Consider the following 18,404-nt stretch of genomic DNA (forward strand, 5'->3'; position numbering starts at 1 on the left):
AAGGAAAATCACACTTGGCGCACTTAATTTGTTGGCTTTCAAAAGCCTATGGTCAAAAAATCATAGATAGCACTCATTTTCAGAGCGCTCTCAGATTCATGGGATGTCAGCAGAATGTTCATGATGTTAGCTAAAGAGTTGAAGGGGAAACAGAAATATTATGTAAATAAGTAGGTTGCAAAGAGCAACATAAAGAGGACTTTGAATGCATAAATAACTTGACAACATAGAGGAACCCCAGAAAATATGCCATCTCTAAAGGTGAACATGGGTTGATGTGAGAAGCACAGAGTCACAGATTTAGGCTTCCCTTTCCAGTCTCCTGGGAAGAACGATTACAGGTATCAGCTCTTGGACCTTGCTGGGAACCAGTCAGGAAATACAAGGCATGTAACATGCAAACACACCAGGGGAAATGCCAATGTCTGGTATTTACTGTTGACCCTGAAAGATCTCAATCCAGGTTAAGCACCCCATGGGTGGTAAGCCAGGGCAGCAGAGGTGGGTGCACAAAGACATTTTATTTTCGTTGCTCTGGGTGTCTGTATTTTTAACTCACAGATTGAGTTACAGACCCCAGTTGGTTTCTTTCTCAGTCCACCTGGCACTTTCAAGACCCATCTATGTTGCCTCTGGTAGCTGCCTCATCCTCTGTGGGGTGCACCCCACATCTTATCCTCTTTCCTGGACATCTAATTGCATTCAACTGTTGTTGCCGCAAACAGCGCTGACAAGGTCTTCTCGTCTCCCCACTTTGCCTCTGTGGCTGGAGTGGGGGGCCGTTGGCTGCAAGCTCGCTTTTTTGACCTGAGCACTGCCATGCTGCTCTTTAGAAGGGCCTCCCGAGCCATGCTCCCCCAGCGGGGCTGTGCAGAAACACATTTTAGCCAAGTGCTCTCTCTTTTCTGCTCAGATATTATCCAGATATTCTGTGCTCAATGGTGATAGACATTTATAATGAGCATCATGTGATAAAATGAAAAGATGAGTTCATCAGAGAAGGTAGCGGAAAGAATGTGTTCTTAGGCAGATAGGTTCTGTCTGTTTTCTGTTGCTATGCCTGAGACTGAGTAATTTACAAAGAAAAGAGGTTTATTTAGCTCATGGTTCTGGAGGCTGACAAGTTCAAGGTCAGGTGGCTGCATCTGGAGAGGGCCTCATGTGGCATCATAACATGTCAGATGGCATCACGTGGTGGGACCACGTGTGAGTGGTGGGACCACGTGTGAGTGGTGAGTGGGTGCATTCAAAGAGACAAGACACGAGGGACAACCTTGCTTTTTTTTTTTTTTGTGACTGGTAAGGGGATTGCAACCCTTGGTTTGGTGTCACCCGCACCGTGCTCAGCCAGTGAGCGCACCAGCCATCCCTATGCAGGATCCGAACCTGCAGCCTTGGCGCTCCCAGTGCCACACTCTCCCGAGTGAGCCACAGGTTGTGACTGGTAAGGGGATTGCAACCCTTGGTTTGGTGTCACCTGCACCGTGCTCAGCCAGTGAGCGCACCAGCCATCCCTATGTAGGATCCGAACCTGCAGCCTTGGCGCTCCCAGTGCCACACTCTCCCGAGTGAGCCACAGGTTCGGCCCTGACAATCTTGCTTTATAACAACCCAATCTCATGTTAACTACTCCAGTTCCACAAGAGAGAGAACTCACTCATTCCCCAGATAATCCCTTCATAAGGGCAGATCCCCAATAGCCCAAATACCTCTTAAAGGTCCCATCTGAGTTTTCGTGGGACAAAACATATTCAAACCAAAGCAGATACAAAACACTGGAGCCCCAGGAACATAGTCATAAGAAGCAGTTGCCTGACACAGGTAGGGATCCAAAGCACTCCCTGCAGCCTAGCTCTATCTCAGCAGCTCCCGGAGGCTCCTGGGCATGCCTGCCAGCTTTCTTCTTGACCTTGGATGGTTTATTCATGCATAAGCACCTCTCTTTCCTGCAGCAGGACCCCCTCAGTGGAAAAGAGGGTTCTACTGTATCTTGACTTGTGTCTCATGGTTCTTAAACTATCAGGTGCTCCAGAGTCACCAAGAAGGCTTGTAAAAGGCAAACTCTGAGGCCTCAAAAGGCCTATTGAGTCAGGGTCTTTATAGATGAGACCTGGAAAATCTATATTTTTAATATATTCCCTGGTAATACTTAACTAAATTTTGAGAAACACTACTTTACTTGTTCTTGCTGTTGCCAGAACAAAAAAGATATTGGAAATTTCGAAGTGCTGATGCATTTTGGGCCCTAAGCAATCTGAATGGCTGACAGCCTCAAGCAGACAGTAGACTGAGCACATCTGCACCGGCCAGGGAAGACACCTGTGCATGCACACTACCACTTCTCCTGATGTTTTGGGAAGGCCAAGCCAGCCCTTGCAAAGACCAGAACCCCCAGCCCTGCTGAGCAGACTTCCCTATCCTGAGACTTGTAGGTCAGACTTTCCCTGGAGGACCACTATGTGGAGCAGATGGTCTGACCTGCCACTCAGCCAGCAACTTTGCTGACCTTTCTCATGGTCCAGTATAGTGCCCCTCCTGATTCTTGCCCTTGAATTTACAGCTCATTCCAGATGTGCCTTGTGTTCTATGTCTCCCCTCTCCCCCAGCCTCCTTCCTGGCCATTTATCCTTCTTCCCTGACCTCCACACCGAGGACTGCACACTGCAGCCACCCTGAGCTTCCACTGGGGCCATATATACTATCTAAAATTTGGGAAGGATTAGCTCAGGGAACAAGGTGGTGGCCAGTCCAAAATGAGATTTCAGATGGATACTTTTCATCTCTTTAAGTGTAGACTGGGTGTGGGAATACATCCCATGGTAATCAACAAAAACACTTGCATGTCACAACCAAACCCAAGTTAGTAGCCTGTGCCTGTGTTGTACTTCTGTTCTTAGCGTGAATTTATTTGATCAATGGATGTCTCCAGTAAGAGCTTCAAAATGGTGCCAACCAAGCCTGTCAAGAGGGAGAAACAGTGCTTCTAACTGCTGTTTGATGACCAGTTGTGACAGTATGAGCAGTGTGGATGGGACATTGGCTGGAGTTCAACAATCCAGTGACCAGCCACGCAATCTCATCATCAGCCATTGAGTGCATCCACTTCATTTTCCATATCGCCAGTCTTCTCACTGTGTGTTGTGACCACAAGAGGAAAATAATCTTCTTAATTATGGAGGATTCATTTTAAGACCCAAAGTGTCAGCGTCAGTGAAAAATGTGGAAGCACTTTAGTAACCGTCCCTCACCCCACCCCCAGTCAACTGCTTGGAAAGAGGGTGATGAACCCAACTTGGCATGGAAGGAAATTACACATAATTATGCCATTAAAAACACAGCAAGCAGAAGTGAGCTTCAGAACCCCAGGATGGAAAGCAGCCACTTGGCTTCCTGGATTATTCTCCTTTCCCCCCTTCTTTCTCTGAAGGGCAAGTTTTTAAGATTTGAAGCTTTCTGAATTGGGGAAACACAGCTGGAGGACTTGTTTCTGTGACAACAGGGGAAACTAAAGAAAAAACCGGAGAGAAATAAATACCTTTGTCACTTACCACCGTGCTGGGGAAAAGTGTTTTTATCAGTAATCCCACCTTTTTTTTTTTTTTAATCTTCATTCATTCAACCCATTTTCTTTTCATTCTTTCTTTTTTTCTTTTTTCACCAACTGATCATTCAATGCATTTTCACCAAGCACTTCCTGTGCACAAAGCATTGTGTCAAGTGCTGGGGATTCTGTGCTGCGTCCTGCAGACACTTCACCAGCCTCCTGGACTCATGTCCTAAGGGGGAGACACAGCAAAGCAAGTGGCCAACCACAAAGGTAGAGGAATCAACAGGGCAAATGGTTTGACAGGATCTAACAAGTGACAGAGCGTCAATAACCTGGGACGAGGAACAGTGAGGGCCTCTCTGAGGAGGTGACAGGGACACTGAGATGAGAGGATGAACAGGATCTAGTCAGGTGAACAGCAGGGGGGTGGCTGGTGTGGGGAAGACACCATCCCAGGAAAAGGGAGTAACACACCCAAAGACCCCAAGGATGGGAAGATTTGGCATGCTCGAGGAAATGAAAAAATACAACAGAGCCCTGTTGCTGGAGCAGCGTGAGCTGCGTGATCTGGGCGAGGTGGAGAGACACGCAGCCAGCTCCTGTGGTCGTGGAGGCCATGCAGGTGGTGGGGGGTTTTAGCTCTGAGCACAGTAAACAGGTTTAAGAAGAGGAGGAGGGAATGCATGGGAGGTGACAGGAATGGAAGCTCGGAACCCACGTAGGTTGCTTCTGAAGTCCAGGGAAGGGGTTATGGCACAGGAGATTCAAGGTGTATTTAGAGACAGAACTGATGGAATGTGCTGCTATCCTGCGTGGGCTGTGAGAGAGGAGGAGACGTCAAGGCTCCCAGACTTGGGATTGGGTCACGGGGTGCAGGGTGTCATTTGAGATAATGAAGACTGAGTGACAGATGTAGGTTTGTTTTTAAACAGCCTATGTGTGTCATTGCTTGGAATTCCATTTTGGACACGTTAAGTTAAAATGGTTGTGTGACACCCTAGTGGCGATCCATTAATTCAGCCCACGGACATGTCAGGTGATAGTTGGGTAAAGTCTAGAGCTCCAGGAAGGAGGGTTGGAGATTCACGGTTGGGAGGTATTAGCATAAAATAATATTTAAATCCATGGACAGTGATGGGGCACCCATGAGGAAAGGGTAGAGACAGAAAAGAGGCTCAGAACAGAGACCTGAAGGGCATGCAGGGTCAGGTGGAGGAGGAAGAAAGCTAAAGGAGACAGGAAGAGCCCTCAGAGGCAGACCACGAGGAGGCTGCAGAAAAGCAGGGTCGGTGGCACTGGATTGAGGGCTCAGAAGATTATTTTGCAGTCAGAATGGAGCTCAGCTTCAGTTCATCTCATCTTCTTATCATGAGTCCTTTCCTCAGAGACCTTTAAAAAAAGGATCTGAATAGAAAGAGCTGCCTTTTATATAGCAGCCACGTAATAGTGAGTAATCGACTGGCTGGCTGGTTTACTGAATGAATGAATGAATGAGGGATTATATTTTAAAACCAAATTTCCTTCCAATCTTTTATCTAAGCAGATATATGCAAGTTTCACATATTTAATATCACTGTGTATAGATGTTAACAAGCAATTCTCCATTACTTCTTTTTAAATATAACTTTTTATGATTATGAAGCATTTCTCAAAGGGCTATTCTACACCTTATTGAACGATCTCTTTATTGCTTCCAGGTCTCCACAATCAGAAATAATGCCAAGACAAGCATCTTAAAACATTTTTCTCATTATGGAAAATTTATTTCAAGCACACAAAAGTACAGAGAATAGTAGAATAACCTATGTACCTAAAACCCAGTAATTATCAACACAGCAAATTCCTTAATACCATCAAATATCTAATTAGGGTACAAATTTCCCTAGTTGTCTCATATTTTTAACACTGTTTGAATTGGGGTCCAAATTAGTTTTATGACGTACAGTTGGTTGACGCGTCTCTTACGTCTTGGTGGGCGTTGCTGCAGTCCTGGTGCTGATGTCTCTCCAGCTACTTCCTCAGGAGGGACTCAGGGGGGCAATTCCCTGAGTTCTCCCACTTCCGAAAAGTGTGCAGCATTTTTACTGGATGCCGGTTTGATTGGATATAAAATACCTGCCTCACATTTTTCTCTCCTTAAGTATCTTAAATATGTTACTCTGTGTCTTCTGTCTTAACTGATGCTGTTGTTTCCATCATAACTATCTTGGTCTTTTAACCTGGATGCCCAAAGGAATTTTTTCTTTTTCTTTAAAATCCAGTCATTTGACTAGGATCTGTCTCAGTACCAGCCTTTCTAGGTCAGTTTTCTCAGGTGTGGGGTTCACTGTTTCAATAGGAAGTTTCAGGTGCTAGAGCAGACTGCCCCCTGGGAACCCGCCAAACTTTCCAGGTTGAAGCCCAAATATTGAGGAGATTCTAGCGGCAGGAGAATCCCAGTTAAGCACAGCAAAAAAATTAGGTGCAAATGAAAGAGATAATTGTCCAGATAAAAGTGCAGAAGGAGGCAGAGCTGAGAATGTGTGAGGCCCTGTTTCTGCTCACACTGAAAAAAAAACCAACAGAAGTGAGAGTTTTAGAGTCATGAAGTTAGCAAAGCTATATGAGAAAACTTATTTCACTTATATATAAATGTTAGAAAAGGACTTGTCAAATCCCATACAAGCTATTATGAGAAAAAAGAGAATAAAGTCTCTCCAGACAATTAAGAAATGCCAGACGTGCCCATAAAACAGATGACAACTGTAACCTAATATTTCAAAATAAGCTAAAAGAAATTTTAAAAGATAAAAACTATGAAAGAGCGGCATAAATAAAAATGAGAAAACCTCAGAAATAAGATGATAGTAGAAATGCAAAAATTGAGATGACAGAATACTGGAAAGAATCAGAAAAAACAGAACCCACAACATGTCAGGCATACAAACCACTTAGCTTGCTTTCATGGACACAGTCAGTGCTCATTCAACAGTAGATTAAAACAGGACTGTCATCCTTGCGTTGGCTTGCCAGTGCCCTCTTTACAGCTCTGAAGTCGCCATGCACTTCACTAAATGCCACAGCCTGGGACACATGTGAACGTGATGACAACTGTGCTTCCTTCTGGACACAGATGCCCACAGACTAGCATCAGGCAACTGAAGGCCTCTGACTACATATCAAGATAAGAAATAAAGAGAGTCTGTTCGGAGCCTGTCTAGAAATGAATACCCTGGGCAGACCCAGAGAGGGAAGCAGAGAACAACATTTCTCTGTCTAGCTGATGACCCCCCGGCCCCTGCCCACGTGGGCCAGGTGCAGGCCACGCCCAGCGCCTTCCACTGGAGGCCCAGCAAAGGAGAGACAGTGGCGCGGGTCCCACTAGGGCCAAGCTGAAAGATATCAGTGTTCACACTTTTTGGCTCTCTGCCCACAGTTTCACGGCATAGTGATCTGCCCACCTTCAGATGAGGTTGGTGAGCAGTGATGCTGGGCAATGGGTAGAGATGGGAATACCAAGCTTTGCGTATAAATTAGCAAAGAAAAATCACCTGTGAGCCCACCACTCAGAGAAAAATCTATTGAGCCTTTAAAATCTCTTTCTCTCTCTCCATATAGCTTTCTCATAAAATTGTGTATGTGACCAAGGAACATCTCCCTTTACCAACACTGAGGAAATGTCAGGAAACTCCAACCTGGTCGAGCATAGGAGGGCTTCTGAATGGGGATTTGGAGAGTTATTTTTTCGCCCTCCCTAGATATTCCAATGGGCCATTCCATTATAACTCCCCTGAATTTCGTTCCTGTGTAAAAGGTGTTCCACCTGGGGTCTGACTGATGGAGGCAGAGTTGGTGGGCAGGAGGGCCCGACTCAAAGGCAGTGTGGGCAGATGCCTGTGGGTAGCCTCTTCTGCCAGCTAGCTGTCTACACTGCACCTTCGCAAATTAGAAAAGGGTGCCTCTGGGTGGAGTGGGGCGGGTGATGGCCGAGGCCCTGTAGGCAGAGCCCCAGGTAAGGCACAGTGCGTGCCGGGCTCTGGGGAGTGCTGAACGGAGGAGCACTGGGGCCACCTCTCAGCCCCACCGGCCCTGTGCAGCTCTTGCTGGTGGGCAGGTAGAAAGCCGGAACCATCCTACACTGTAAAGAAAGTTAACACACCAGTGTCTTCTGCTTGTGGTAGAACTAGAACTCACATACTTCTATTTGAGGATTATCTATCTTCCCAGATATCAGCGAATGCTCCAGCCAGCCTTGTCAAAATGGTGGGACGTGTGTAGAAGGAGTCAACCAGTACAGATGCATTTGTCCTCCAGGAAGGACTGGGAGCCGCTGTCAGCATCAGGCCCAGACTGGTATGTAGCCACTGTGGGGTTGGGTGAGGATGTTCTGCTGCAGGGAGGGGAGGACCCTAGTCGTGGTTGACCAAAAGTGACATGTTGGGAGCTCAGTGCCCACCCCTCTCCCTCAGATGTAGGCTTTTCCTCTCTGTTTCATATCCATTGATCCCTCTGGTTCCCTAAGGTGGTCACTTGGATGGAGCTTAGCTCTTTTGTGTAACCAGAGTTTTGATTGCTCTTATGGAAGAAAACATGAGTGGAAGAACTGACTCCCAACCTAAAAACTCTGTGGACTGGAATTTGTCCTGCGAAGTTTCATGTTGACAGCCTGCTTGATCAGCATTTCTTCCACTGCAGAACTGTGTTTCCTTTCAAATGTTCCCATCACATCCTGCAAAATTACCAGTTATTGATGCAGCCAAAAGTATTTTAAGAACTGGATAACTGGACATTTAACTGGTGATGTGGTTATTATTCACATCTTGAGGCCCAATATATCCCTAGCCAGAAAGTCTAAGAAGTCACACAGTGGCTGGTTTTGCAAATGGCAAGAAAATCCAATGATAAGGAATCCATGGAGGATGGACAGTTTCCCACATTATGCTGCAATGAAGATTTCTTTTATAAAAAAGTCCAACCCAAAAGATGTACTGTTCTTTTGCCAGAAAAGCCTGGCATGTTCTGGGTGTCTTTATTTTGGTGTGGAAACTCTGTGTAGGGAGGGAGCACTGGTGGTTAGCATAGTGTCCATAGGAGCTTTCTCAATAATTGACATCTTCGCGTTGGAGCCAGTCCAAGGTCAGGTTTAAATAGTTTCCCCAGAGATTTGCTGCTTATCATGCCTTGATTCACTTTAGGTGAGTCAGCCTGCTGGCACTCTCTCAGAATGTGGATGCCCTCCGGGGTCGCACAGGACCCTTTACAGTTCTTGTCCCTGGGGCTACTGTCTGTGGAAACAGAGGCAGGACACAGGGTCTTCTTGACAGCCCCACTGCCCTCCCCCTCTTTAAAAACAAGAGGAGAAAAGAAATGGGCTCTCTTTTACCCCAATGTGTGTGCCATTGTTGGACACAATGTTCTAAACCCTGCTTGTCCAGATATCCCCTGCTGTAGGACTTTGAGGCCATTGTTTCTTGAGTCCAGGAGGCACTTTATAGAGTATTCCATGACAGGAATCCTCACCAGGAAGGGGAAGGAGGGAGTGAGCAGGAGCATCAGAGGCCAGCTTGTGTCCTTGTCCTAGTATCCTTGAACAGCTCAGTAGACACCTGAGCTCTGCTCACCTGGTGCCTCAGCCTGGAGTCTTCCTTCCCATCAGCTGGCCAGTGTCTTTCTGGCTCCCTGGGGGAGCCACCCTTCAATTACTTTTTAAAAAGCTTGTGTCCTTGTCCTAGTATCCTTGAACAGCTCAGTAGACACCTGAGCTCTGCTCACCTGGTGCCTCAGCCTGGAGTCTTCCTTCCCATCAGCTGGCCAGTGTCTTTCTGGCTCCCTGGGGGATGCTTGCGTCCTTGTCCTAGTATCCTTGAACAGCTCAGTAGACACCTGAGCTCTGCTCACCTGTTGCCTCAGCCTGGAGTCTTCCTTCCCATCAGCTGGCCAGTGTCTTTCTGGCTCCCTGGGGGAGCCACCCTTCAATTACTTTTTAAAAATCCATTCACCTTATTTTTTATTGTGGTAAAGATATGTAACATGAAATTTACCATTTTAACCTTTTTTTTTCCCATTTTAACCATTTTTAAGTGTATAGTTCAGTGACATTAAGCACATTCACACTGGTGCCACCATCACCACCACCCGTCTCCAGAACTCTTTTCATCTTGCAAAACTGAAGCGCTGTACCCATGGCACGACTCCCCATTGCCTCCGCCCCGAACCCCTGGGAACCACCACTCTACTTTCTGTCTCTATGAATTTGACTCCTCTGGGGACCTCAGATAAGTGGAATCACACAGTATTTGTCCTCTTGTGCCTCTGATTCGTTTTTCCACCTATTCCTCTTCAATCTCCCCCAACCATATGAGAGCTCTACATCCTTTGAAAATTTCTAAAAAATGACTTCCCCCACCCCCCACTCCCGCATTAGAAAAGTAATCTATGTTCTTCGTAAAAACGAAAACAAAAATGTGAACATTTTAGAAAAAAAAAATACTCCCCCAAAATGAAAAAAAAGTAGTGGCCCAAAGTTTTAACGCTTGTGATCACTGTTAGCATTTTGGGATTGAGCATGTGACTTAAAATGTGACTTAGCAGCACAGCGGGCCTTCTGTGTGTGCGGTGCAGGGCTTGTTTCTTCATGCGGCGTTGTATTCGGGTGCGTTCCTGTCTCCGTCCCTTTGGGTGTGCCCTGGACCGGTCTGCTCAGTTGATGGTTAATTATTTGTCTTTCCCTACCCCAGAGTAAGCTCTCTGAGAAGGGGCCGTGCCCCCGTCTGGGTTCTCCTGCCGCCCCCTACGCAAGGTTGGGCCCGCGGCAGGTGCGCCAGGGCCCGCCTCTGACGGTGTCTTCTCCTCGCAGCCGCTCCCGAGGGCAGCGTGGCCGGCGACCCCGCCTTCAGCCGCGCGCCGCGCTGTGCGCAGGTGGAGCGGGCGCAGCACTGCAGCTGCGAGGCCGGATTCCACCTGAGCGGCGCCGCCGCGGGCGACAGCGTCTGCCAGGGTAGGCGCGGGCTCCGCCCGGGGACGGGGACAACACGGGGGCTGGGGAAGGGGCTCCCATCCGCCGCGCTCCTACCTGCACGCGCGCAACCTGCCTGCGCCCCGGGTACCGGGGGATTGGAGGGGGGCTTCCCGGGCGCGGTCTCAGAAAGCCCTGCCCACTTGGCGTTTCAGGTAAGTGTTGACTAGGATGTAGCTAATACGTAGACATCAGGGGCCGTCATAAGAAAGCAAGACTAGAGAAAGCAGCCGGGAGCGTCCCGGCCTATGCCCAAGCCATGCACACTCGTCCAGAAGATCCTTGGCCCCGTGAACGCCTCCATCCTGGCTGGGATCACATCAGAGGGTGGCAGGGAGGAGCTTGAATCATTGTGCTGGTAGACAGGGTGCCCGTGATGTGCAGGGACTGGGTGGGACTCATTCCCTGGTCCCTCTGAGCTTAGCTTTACTGAACGGCCACTCTTGCTAATCTCTCCTGATTATCAGAATTCCTTCCCCAAACAACTCAAACCGGAAGTTCAAACCTGAGATTTGGTCAGTTGGTGCTAAGTCTCATTTTACGGCAGCAGAAAGGAGAGACCCTCTTGCTCCATTCCCAAAGGTGAGGAGAGATGGGGCTAAGGACCTAGCCCTTCTCTGGGCTGCCCGCCTGATTGACCAGCCTTTGCAGGGTCTCCCGAGTTAAGTGTTCAGCCTTAGTTAGAGGCGCCCCTCTAGGGTCTACCACATCAGCTCCCTCTCACTCCTTTCAGCCCTCTGGGCGTTGGCTCAGGGAAAAGGGGAGCACACCAGCTCCTCTTGCAGGCGTTCTGCTGGGGATAGGACTCTGAGGCCACACGGGGCCTGGCCACTTAGCTGCAGCTGCCAAAGAACCCAGGAATGGAGAGGTACAGCCGGGCAATGCCCACTGCATGGCTCTTGGGTTCACAACAGGTACCTCTGTCCCCAGATGTGAATGAGTGCGAGCTCTACGGGCACGACGGGCACCCCCGGCTCTGCATGCATGCCTGCGTGAACACCCCGGGCTCCTATCGCTGTGCCTGCCCCAGCGGATACCGGACCCTGGCTGACGGGAAGAGCTGTGAGGGTGAGTGAAACTGCAACAGAGGCAGGTGAGTGGGCATGAGGGTGCTCTCCAGCCACACTGTCACCTGCTGCTGCTGTGACCACCACCCCCAGGACCTCACAGCTGGGAGTGGGGTGGTAGAAGAGGCAGTCTCATATCCAACATCTTTGAAATATCACCATCAGGAGTTTCTCAAAGACCAGGCAACAGCATCGTCTACATAAATAGGAGATGAATTGCTCATCCTGGCAAATAGTCTCTTCCTACCTTATGTGAGTAACTGATTTCAGGGTCAGATCACTCCACCCACTCAGCAATGCCTTCAGCTAAGGCTGGACCCAAAGGCAGAGCAGCCAGTTAGCCACCGTGTTGTGCAATCTGGAAGAGTCCACGAGGCTCCTTGGTACAGTACACTTTCTCTGTGGCCCTGTGTGGGCACCTGCAAGCCCACCTCTGAAAGGTACAGCAACATATAGACACTTATGCCTTAGTGTGGTCAGGCTGCACAGCACCAGCCCTGACTGATGGCTAGCTGAGGGCAACAAGGGAGGTGGAGCACCCAGGGACTGGCAAGAGTGGGGGCCCATTACTACCCTTGGGCTTGAGGGGCAAGAGGAGGGAGAGGTGTTATCAGAGCCTGACAGATTGTGGCCATGGAGGACCCAGCTGCCACCTGAACTGCACCCAGGCAGGGATGGGGCAGGGGAAGAAACACCCCAGGCCCTCAGGCCTCCCACTTGCCAAACCCAACTGCAAGCCAGAGGGCCTGGGAGCTGGGAGAAAGAGTCCAGGCCAGTCAGCCTCCCAGAAACAGAGTGCTCCGGGCTGGAACAGACAGCCTCCAACTGGGCAGGCTCACTGGATGCATGCAAAGGAGCAGAGGACTCACACAAATGATGGAGTGGCGATGTCTGCTTTCAGCATGGGGCAGGCTGATAAGGAAGGCTTTCTGGAAGATTTGAATCTTAAAGGGCATCATAACAACCACAGAGGAAACTCGGGAACACTTGGGCTGAGAAGGACAGGTCTGAGAGATGCATTGTGACCGGAAACACTCATAAGGTGCTCTCCAGCACCCCTGTCACCTGTCATACCCCAGGGAAGGAGGACAGGACCCTAGGGAGGGGTGTTCCCCAGCACGGCTCTGCAGCACTTCCTCTAGACCCTGATTCCAAATGGTGAAGGAAGCAGATTCCTGCTTTAAGAATAAGCGTCAGGTATTCGGAAAGTTCAGCATGTGTGGAGCATCTCATTCCAGTACTTGTGGGGGCCTTTTATGTGGTTCTGTCTGTGATGGAGGGAAAGTCCAGGGTTTTCACCCTTACTGTGTTTCTCGTATTTCAGATGTAGATGAGTGTGCCAGCCCACAGCACATCTGCCCCCGGGGGACAATGTGCATCAACACCGGTGGAGGCTTCCAGTGTGTAAGCCCTGAATGCCCTGAGGGCAGTGGCAACGTGAGCTACGTGAAGACGTCTCCATTGTGAGTATAGCCGGCGCTGCGCACAGCTGGGCACGTACATCCCTCACCCAGGCCTCCCAGTGTGGCTGGGCCTGATTCTTCCTAGAGGCTCTTGGAAGAAGGAACAGTTTTGTCACAGCAAAGGGGAGAGACAGGGAGCTGGGAGTCTGGTTTCTCTGAGCTTCCATTTCCCTTTAGTGGTTGCATTTAGTGCACTGCTTTTGCTCTGGTGCAGTAAGAACCCTGTTTGCCCTGATGGGAGTAAGGTACCATCGGTTCCCCTGCTACTTGGATAATGGGACCGTAGCCCATTGTAGGCAGCACTGTCACGGCAGGCCACTGGAGGGAAGAGGCACTGGTGACATGACGTTACCTTGGTAAATGCCACAGCAGCCCAGGAGGCAGGTACACATATATTACACTGATGTGGGAGCGGATCACTTCTCATGTTCACATAGCTAGTAGCTGGTAGACTCCAGGCACATTGAGTATCCCATGCACTTGGCATTATATCACTCTGCATTTTCAGTGGTACTAGAAGGTTCAGCGTCTAGTAACCTCAGCACTTAAACAGGAAATAGGGGGTTTTTTGGTTTCTTTCTTTCTTTCTTTCTTTTTTTTTTTTTTTTTGAGTTAGGAGATGAACCTTATTTTAAGGGGAATAACTACAAGCAAGGGGCCTTCAAAAAGTTCATGGAACGATCTGTATTATCTTTTAATTCAATTTTCCCATGAGCTTCTTGAAGTGCCCTTGTACAGCTATGACAAAGCACATGCTTTTCCTTCTCAAAAAGAGATCATGAGAGCCCTAACATAATCTTTAAAATGAAGAGAACTGACTTCATAAGCTTAGTTATTTGAATTGCTTTTGGATTAAAGCAGATTGGAAGTAGTGTAAGTCAGTGGCACTAAAGAGTGGCAGTTACTGGAAGGAAAATACCAGAACCTTCCTCAAGGAGTCACTTAGTGAACAGACAGAGAACCTGTCTATCATAGTTTCTGGGAACATCAGATTAACAGCTGGATGTGGTATTTGATCTGCATAATCACGATGATACAGAATCACCAAATATGCTAAATTATATTTGTCCTTTATATTTGATAAGGTAGAGAACTATCTAAAGCATTTCCACAAGACCCTGACTCCAAATGGTAAAGGAAGACAGGGTTTCCTGTTTTAAGAATAAGCATCGTCGTATTTGGAAAGCTCAGTGTGCTTGGAGTGCCATGTTGCAGGATGTTGCCAGCTAACTGCTGGGGCCCCACCGTGACTGAGACAGGTCTCAGCACTTGTAGAAAGGGCACCCAGAATCACCATCGTTATTTAATCTTCCCAGGCTTTCTTGTTCTGTAACAACTATAATAATGGCATATATTCGAGGGTACTTCAAAAAGTTTGTGGGAAAATAGAATTTAAAGATAATACGAATCTTTCCATAGACTTTTTGAAGTACCTTGTGTGCGCACACATGCATACAGAGGCAGGCCAGGGGAGCACCTAGAAACAGGAACAGAATCAGCACCCCTCCCCTAGCCATGCCTGACACCAGCCACATTCACTTGCCTGCAGCTCTGGAGCTCCTTGCTGAGGGACTCACGGATGGGAAAGGTCAGCCAGGTGGCCTCTGCAAGAGGGTAGGTGGGACAGCCAGGTCAGAGCAGCCCTTCTTTAGTTTTCCCACAGCTGACTGCTTCCATTTTGCTTCTCTGCTTTAGCCAGTGTGAGCGAAACCCCTGCCCCATGGACAGCAGACCCTGCCGCCATATGCCCAAGACCATCTCCTTCCATTACCTCTCTCTGCCCTCCAACCTGAAGACGCCCATCACACTCTTCCGCATGGCCACGGCCTCAGCCCCTGGCCGACCTGGGCCCAACAGTCTGCGGTTTGGGATTGTGGGTGGGAACAGCCGCGGCCACTTTGTGATGCAGCGCTCAGACCGGCAGACAGGGGAGCTGATCCTTGTCCAGACCCTGGAGGGGCCTCAGACACTGGAGGTGGACGTTGACATGTCAGAATACCTGGAGCGCTCCTTCCAGGCCAACCATGTGTCCAAGGTCACCATCTTTGTGTCCCCCTTTGACTTCTAAGGGTGCTATGGGGGCACTGGGGTGTGGAGATCTGGGCTCATTTATTTCTCTTCCCCGAAGACTCAGCTGGGGCACTCACAGACTTCTGCCCCTTCCTGCCTTGCCTCTATCCACTTGCCTATTCACCCAGGCTTCTAGGGCAGGGCTGCAAGCTGTCCCATGGAATGGCACAGAAGGACATCCACAAAACCCAAACTGCTGCCATCACAATTTTTTTCTGCTTTAAGGCCCTTTCCTTAGATTATGCACTAACTCTCTCAAACCTTTTTTTTAGGGGATGGGCAGCTTTTCAAAATGCTGTGTGAGTGGCATTGTGAGTTCTCACTAGCTGGGGAGGGAAAAGGTCATGCTGTGTATCAGATGACTGTCAACTCTTCTGCACTGTTACAGTCAAGCCTTGCTATGAATGAAGTGGTTCTAGTTATGCTGAGGGTAAGTCATGCCCCGTGCACCTGTGGCATAGGAGGCAGAGTGTCCTCCCATGACCCAGCATGTTCTTGTCTGCATTCCCCTCTGTGACATGCCTGCTGGCCTCCCCATCAGAGAGCCAGGAGGGCCTATAAACCGCACACAGATCCTTCCAGACCAGGAAAACATTAAAGCATAGATTCTGCCTGAATTACTACCTTTTTGAGAAATCATATCCCCAAAACATAACCTGGCTTTATAACTGAAGAAATAAAGTCTGTTGCTCCTCCCTGCCCACCTGAGTTCTCCCTGACCATGAGATAGCTCACTTCCCTCGAGGAGGGGACAGCTGGCTCTTTTCCTGTCTGGGTTGGACACACTAGGATAAATGAATAAGAGAGAAGGCACAGAAGTGATGTTTGGGATTGCTCCACCAATACAAATTTATTGTGGCCACATGGGAGATTGGGAAGGGCAACATCGGGCCATGGAGAGTTTAGAAAAATGCTCAAGTTGTTGATTCCATGGCCTTCTGCTTCTGACGGAAGAACGCAGGAGTGCTGACCTCCAGGTGAGTGAAGAAGGAAAACACTGGCCAGGGCTGAGGGTGGGGTGGGGGAGACCATTCAAGTTAAAACTGAAAAGCTAGCTGAGTTGTGAGGAGGTTTCAATATCCAAATACATGTTAATCTACTGATGAGATTTCCTCACGCATATTTAAAAATACTTTGTATCTGCGCTGGTATGAGATGGAGCCAGAGGAAGTGTGTCACCATTTTGGTGATTGAGCCCCATATCAGGGTGGTTTCTAGGATGGTTTATCCCTGTCCTCTTTTGTCAGACAAAGAGTGAGCACAGTCAAGAGTTGTTTTTAACATTTTTCTTCTCTCATGGGCTCAGCTATGACCTCTCTCTAACAAGAGAAAAAGTGTCTGCTTTTCTGGGTTGTTTCAAGAATTTATTAAAACATTATCCACAGTCTTGTGTTTCTAAATGATGCTAAGATGGGTCATAAGCGCACGCCACCCAGTCCTTTGTGTGAACCAGTCCCGGGGTGGAAAAGTCCAAGGGCCTGGCCAAGTTCCTGAAAGTGAGATGTCACAGCTGTGGGCTCTTTCTTGTTTCCTTCTGGGAATCAGGGTGGCTTGGAGGGACAACCTATCACCCCCCAACACGTGAGGGGTGATTTGGGAGTCTAAAGAACAGTTGCCCCACCTAAACTGTATATGATGATGACTTTGATGCTACACAGGTCCAACTAAAGCAATAATTTTCATCACCAAAACCCGCCATCATCAAATCTGCTTCCCAGTTATGAAATCACACGCTAAGCCCCAGTCCCCATGGCACCAAAATATGAATGCCTGACTGTTTCGGACCCCTCTTGTGGATTATGGCTGGGCCCTGCCCACCCTGGGTAATACCTTGTTTTCTATACGTTCTCCCCTCACTTCCCCTATGGAAACCAACTTCTCCTTTGTCCTTCCATAGCTCCAGTCTGTGCTAAATCAGAGTAGCTAGTAGATAACAGCTCCCCTTTCCAGGTAATATAGTTTCATATTATTGGGGGAGGGAGCTTTAAAACTTTTTATTATGCAAGTTGCAAACATATATATACAAGTAGACAGAACAGTATAATGAACCCCATGTCTTACCAGCTTCAACAATTAACACATGACCAATCTTGTTTCATATGCTCTCACCCCACCTCATGATTTTGAGGTAGATCCCAGATATATCATTTCAACATGTATCTCTGAAAGATAAGAACTTTTTAAAAAAAGCATAACCTTAACACCATTCACATCCAAAAAATTAACGATTCCTTAATACCTTCAAATATTCAGTCATTGTTCAAATTTCCCTGGGTGGCTAATGATTTGTTTGTTTGCTTGAATTAGGTCCATGACTGTACGTACTGATATGCCTCTTAAGTCTCCTTTAATCCGTAGCAGTGGTTCTCACACTTCAGCATATATTGGAATAACCTGGAGGTTTGTTAGAAGACAATGTTGGGTTGTTTATACTGTAGAATTTCCTCAGTCTGGGTTTTCCTGAGTATATCTCTGTGGTATCTTTTAACATATTCCACTGTCCTCTCTACTTCTTATAAATTGGTAGTTATACCTAAAGATTTAATCAGACTCTAGTTAGATTCATCTTGGCAAAACTACTTTATTGGCAGTGATAGGTACTTCCAGTGGGAGGCACATAGTATATCTGGTTGCCTTTTCTGATGTTAGCAGCCATTGCTGATTATTGCATAGATCCATTACTTCTTTAGGGGTTGCAATTAATATTCTAGTGCTGTTATTTTTTTGTTTATTAGCTGTCATATCTTATAAACAGAAGCTTCCTTTAATCAATTATTTGGTTACCCTGAAATTTGGTATATATAGAGAAGGCAGGATGAATTCTTGACTTTCCCCGCTTTATTTTCCAGTTTTCAAAATGAGGTGGTTGCCTGACATCTTTCCAAGATGTCCAGTGAGAGCTGTTTTCTTCTCTGAGTACATCTGAACTCATGGCTGAAACATATTTGATGTGTTTCAACCCACTGCAGTTATTATCCTTATTGTTGCTCAAATCATCCTATCTTTGGCCCAAGGGAGCTGCTTTTAGTTGGCTGATTTCTTTTGACACGAGCTTAGTAGTCTTTGACAGTTTCCTAGTTATCTTGTGTGATAAGACGTCTCAAGTTGGCTCATATGTTTTCTGCCCAGCTCCGAAATCAGACATTTCTTCCTCAGAATCCCTAGTTCATTCTGGTGGGGAATGGTAATTAGAGATCAGGATCTGGGTGCTAGGAGTGCACACTGGTAGTGGTTAGGTCATTATTTCAGTATATTCTCTATTA

General features: G+C 47.8%; 1 protein-coding gene across 1 annotated transcript in view; it reads left to right on the plus strand.

Moving 5' to 3' along the window:
• FBLN7 (fibulin 7) overlaps positions 1-16,525 on the plus strand; it is a gene marked incomplete at its 5' end in the record, with an annotated part of 41,844 nt that extends 25,319 nt beyond the window's left edge. Inside the window, 5 exons of the mRNA XM_008581215.1 lie at positions 7,754-7,879; positions 10,383-10,523; positions 11,472-11,609; positions 12,933-13,071; positions 14,767-16,525. Coding sequence (XP_008579437.1) covers positions 7,754-7,879; positions 10,383-10,523; positions 11,472-11,609; positions 12,933-13,071; positions 14,767-15,139 — 917 coding nt within the window. The remainder of the gene's footprint in view (positions 1-7,753; positions 7,880-10,382; positions 10,524-11,471; positions 11,610-12,932; positions 13,072-14,766) is intronic.
• Positions 16,526-18,404: the final 1,879 nt, after the last annotated feature.

The sequence above is a fragment of the Galeopterus variegatus genome, unplaced genomic scaffold (genome assembly GCF_000696425.1).
Source record: "Galeopterus variegatus unplaced genomic scaffold, G_variegatus-3.0.2 Scaffold2297, whole genome shotgun sequence".
NCBI lineage: Eukaryota > Metazoa > Chordata > Mammalia > Dermoptera > Cynocephalidae > Galeopterus > Galeopterus variegatus.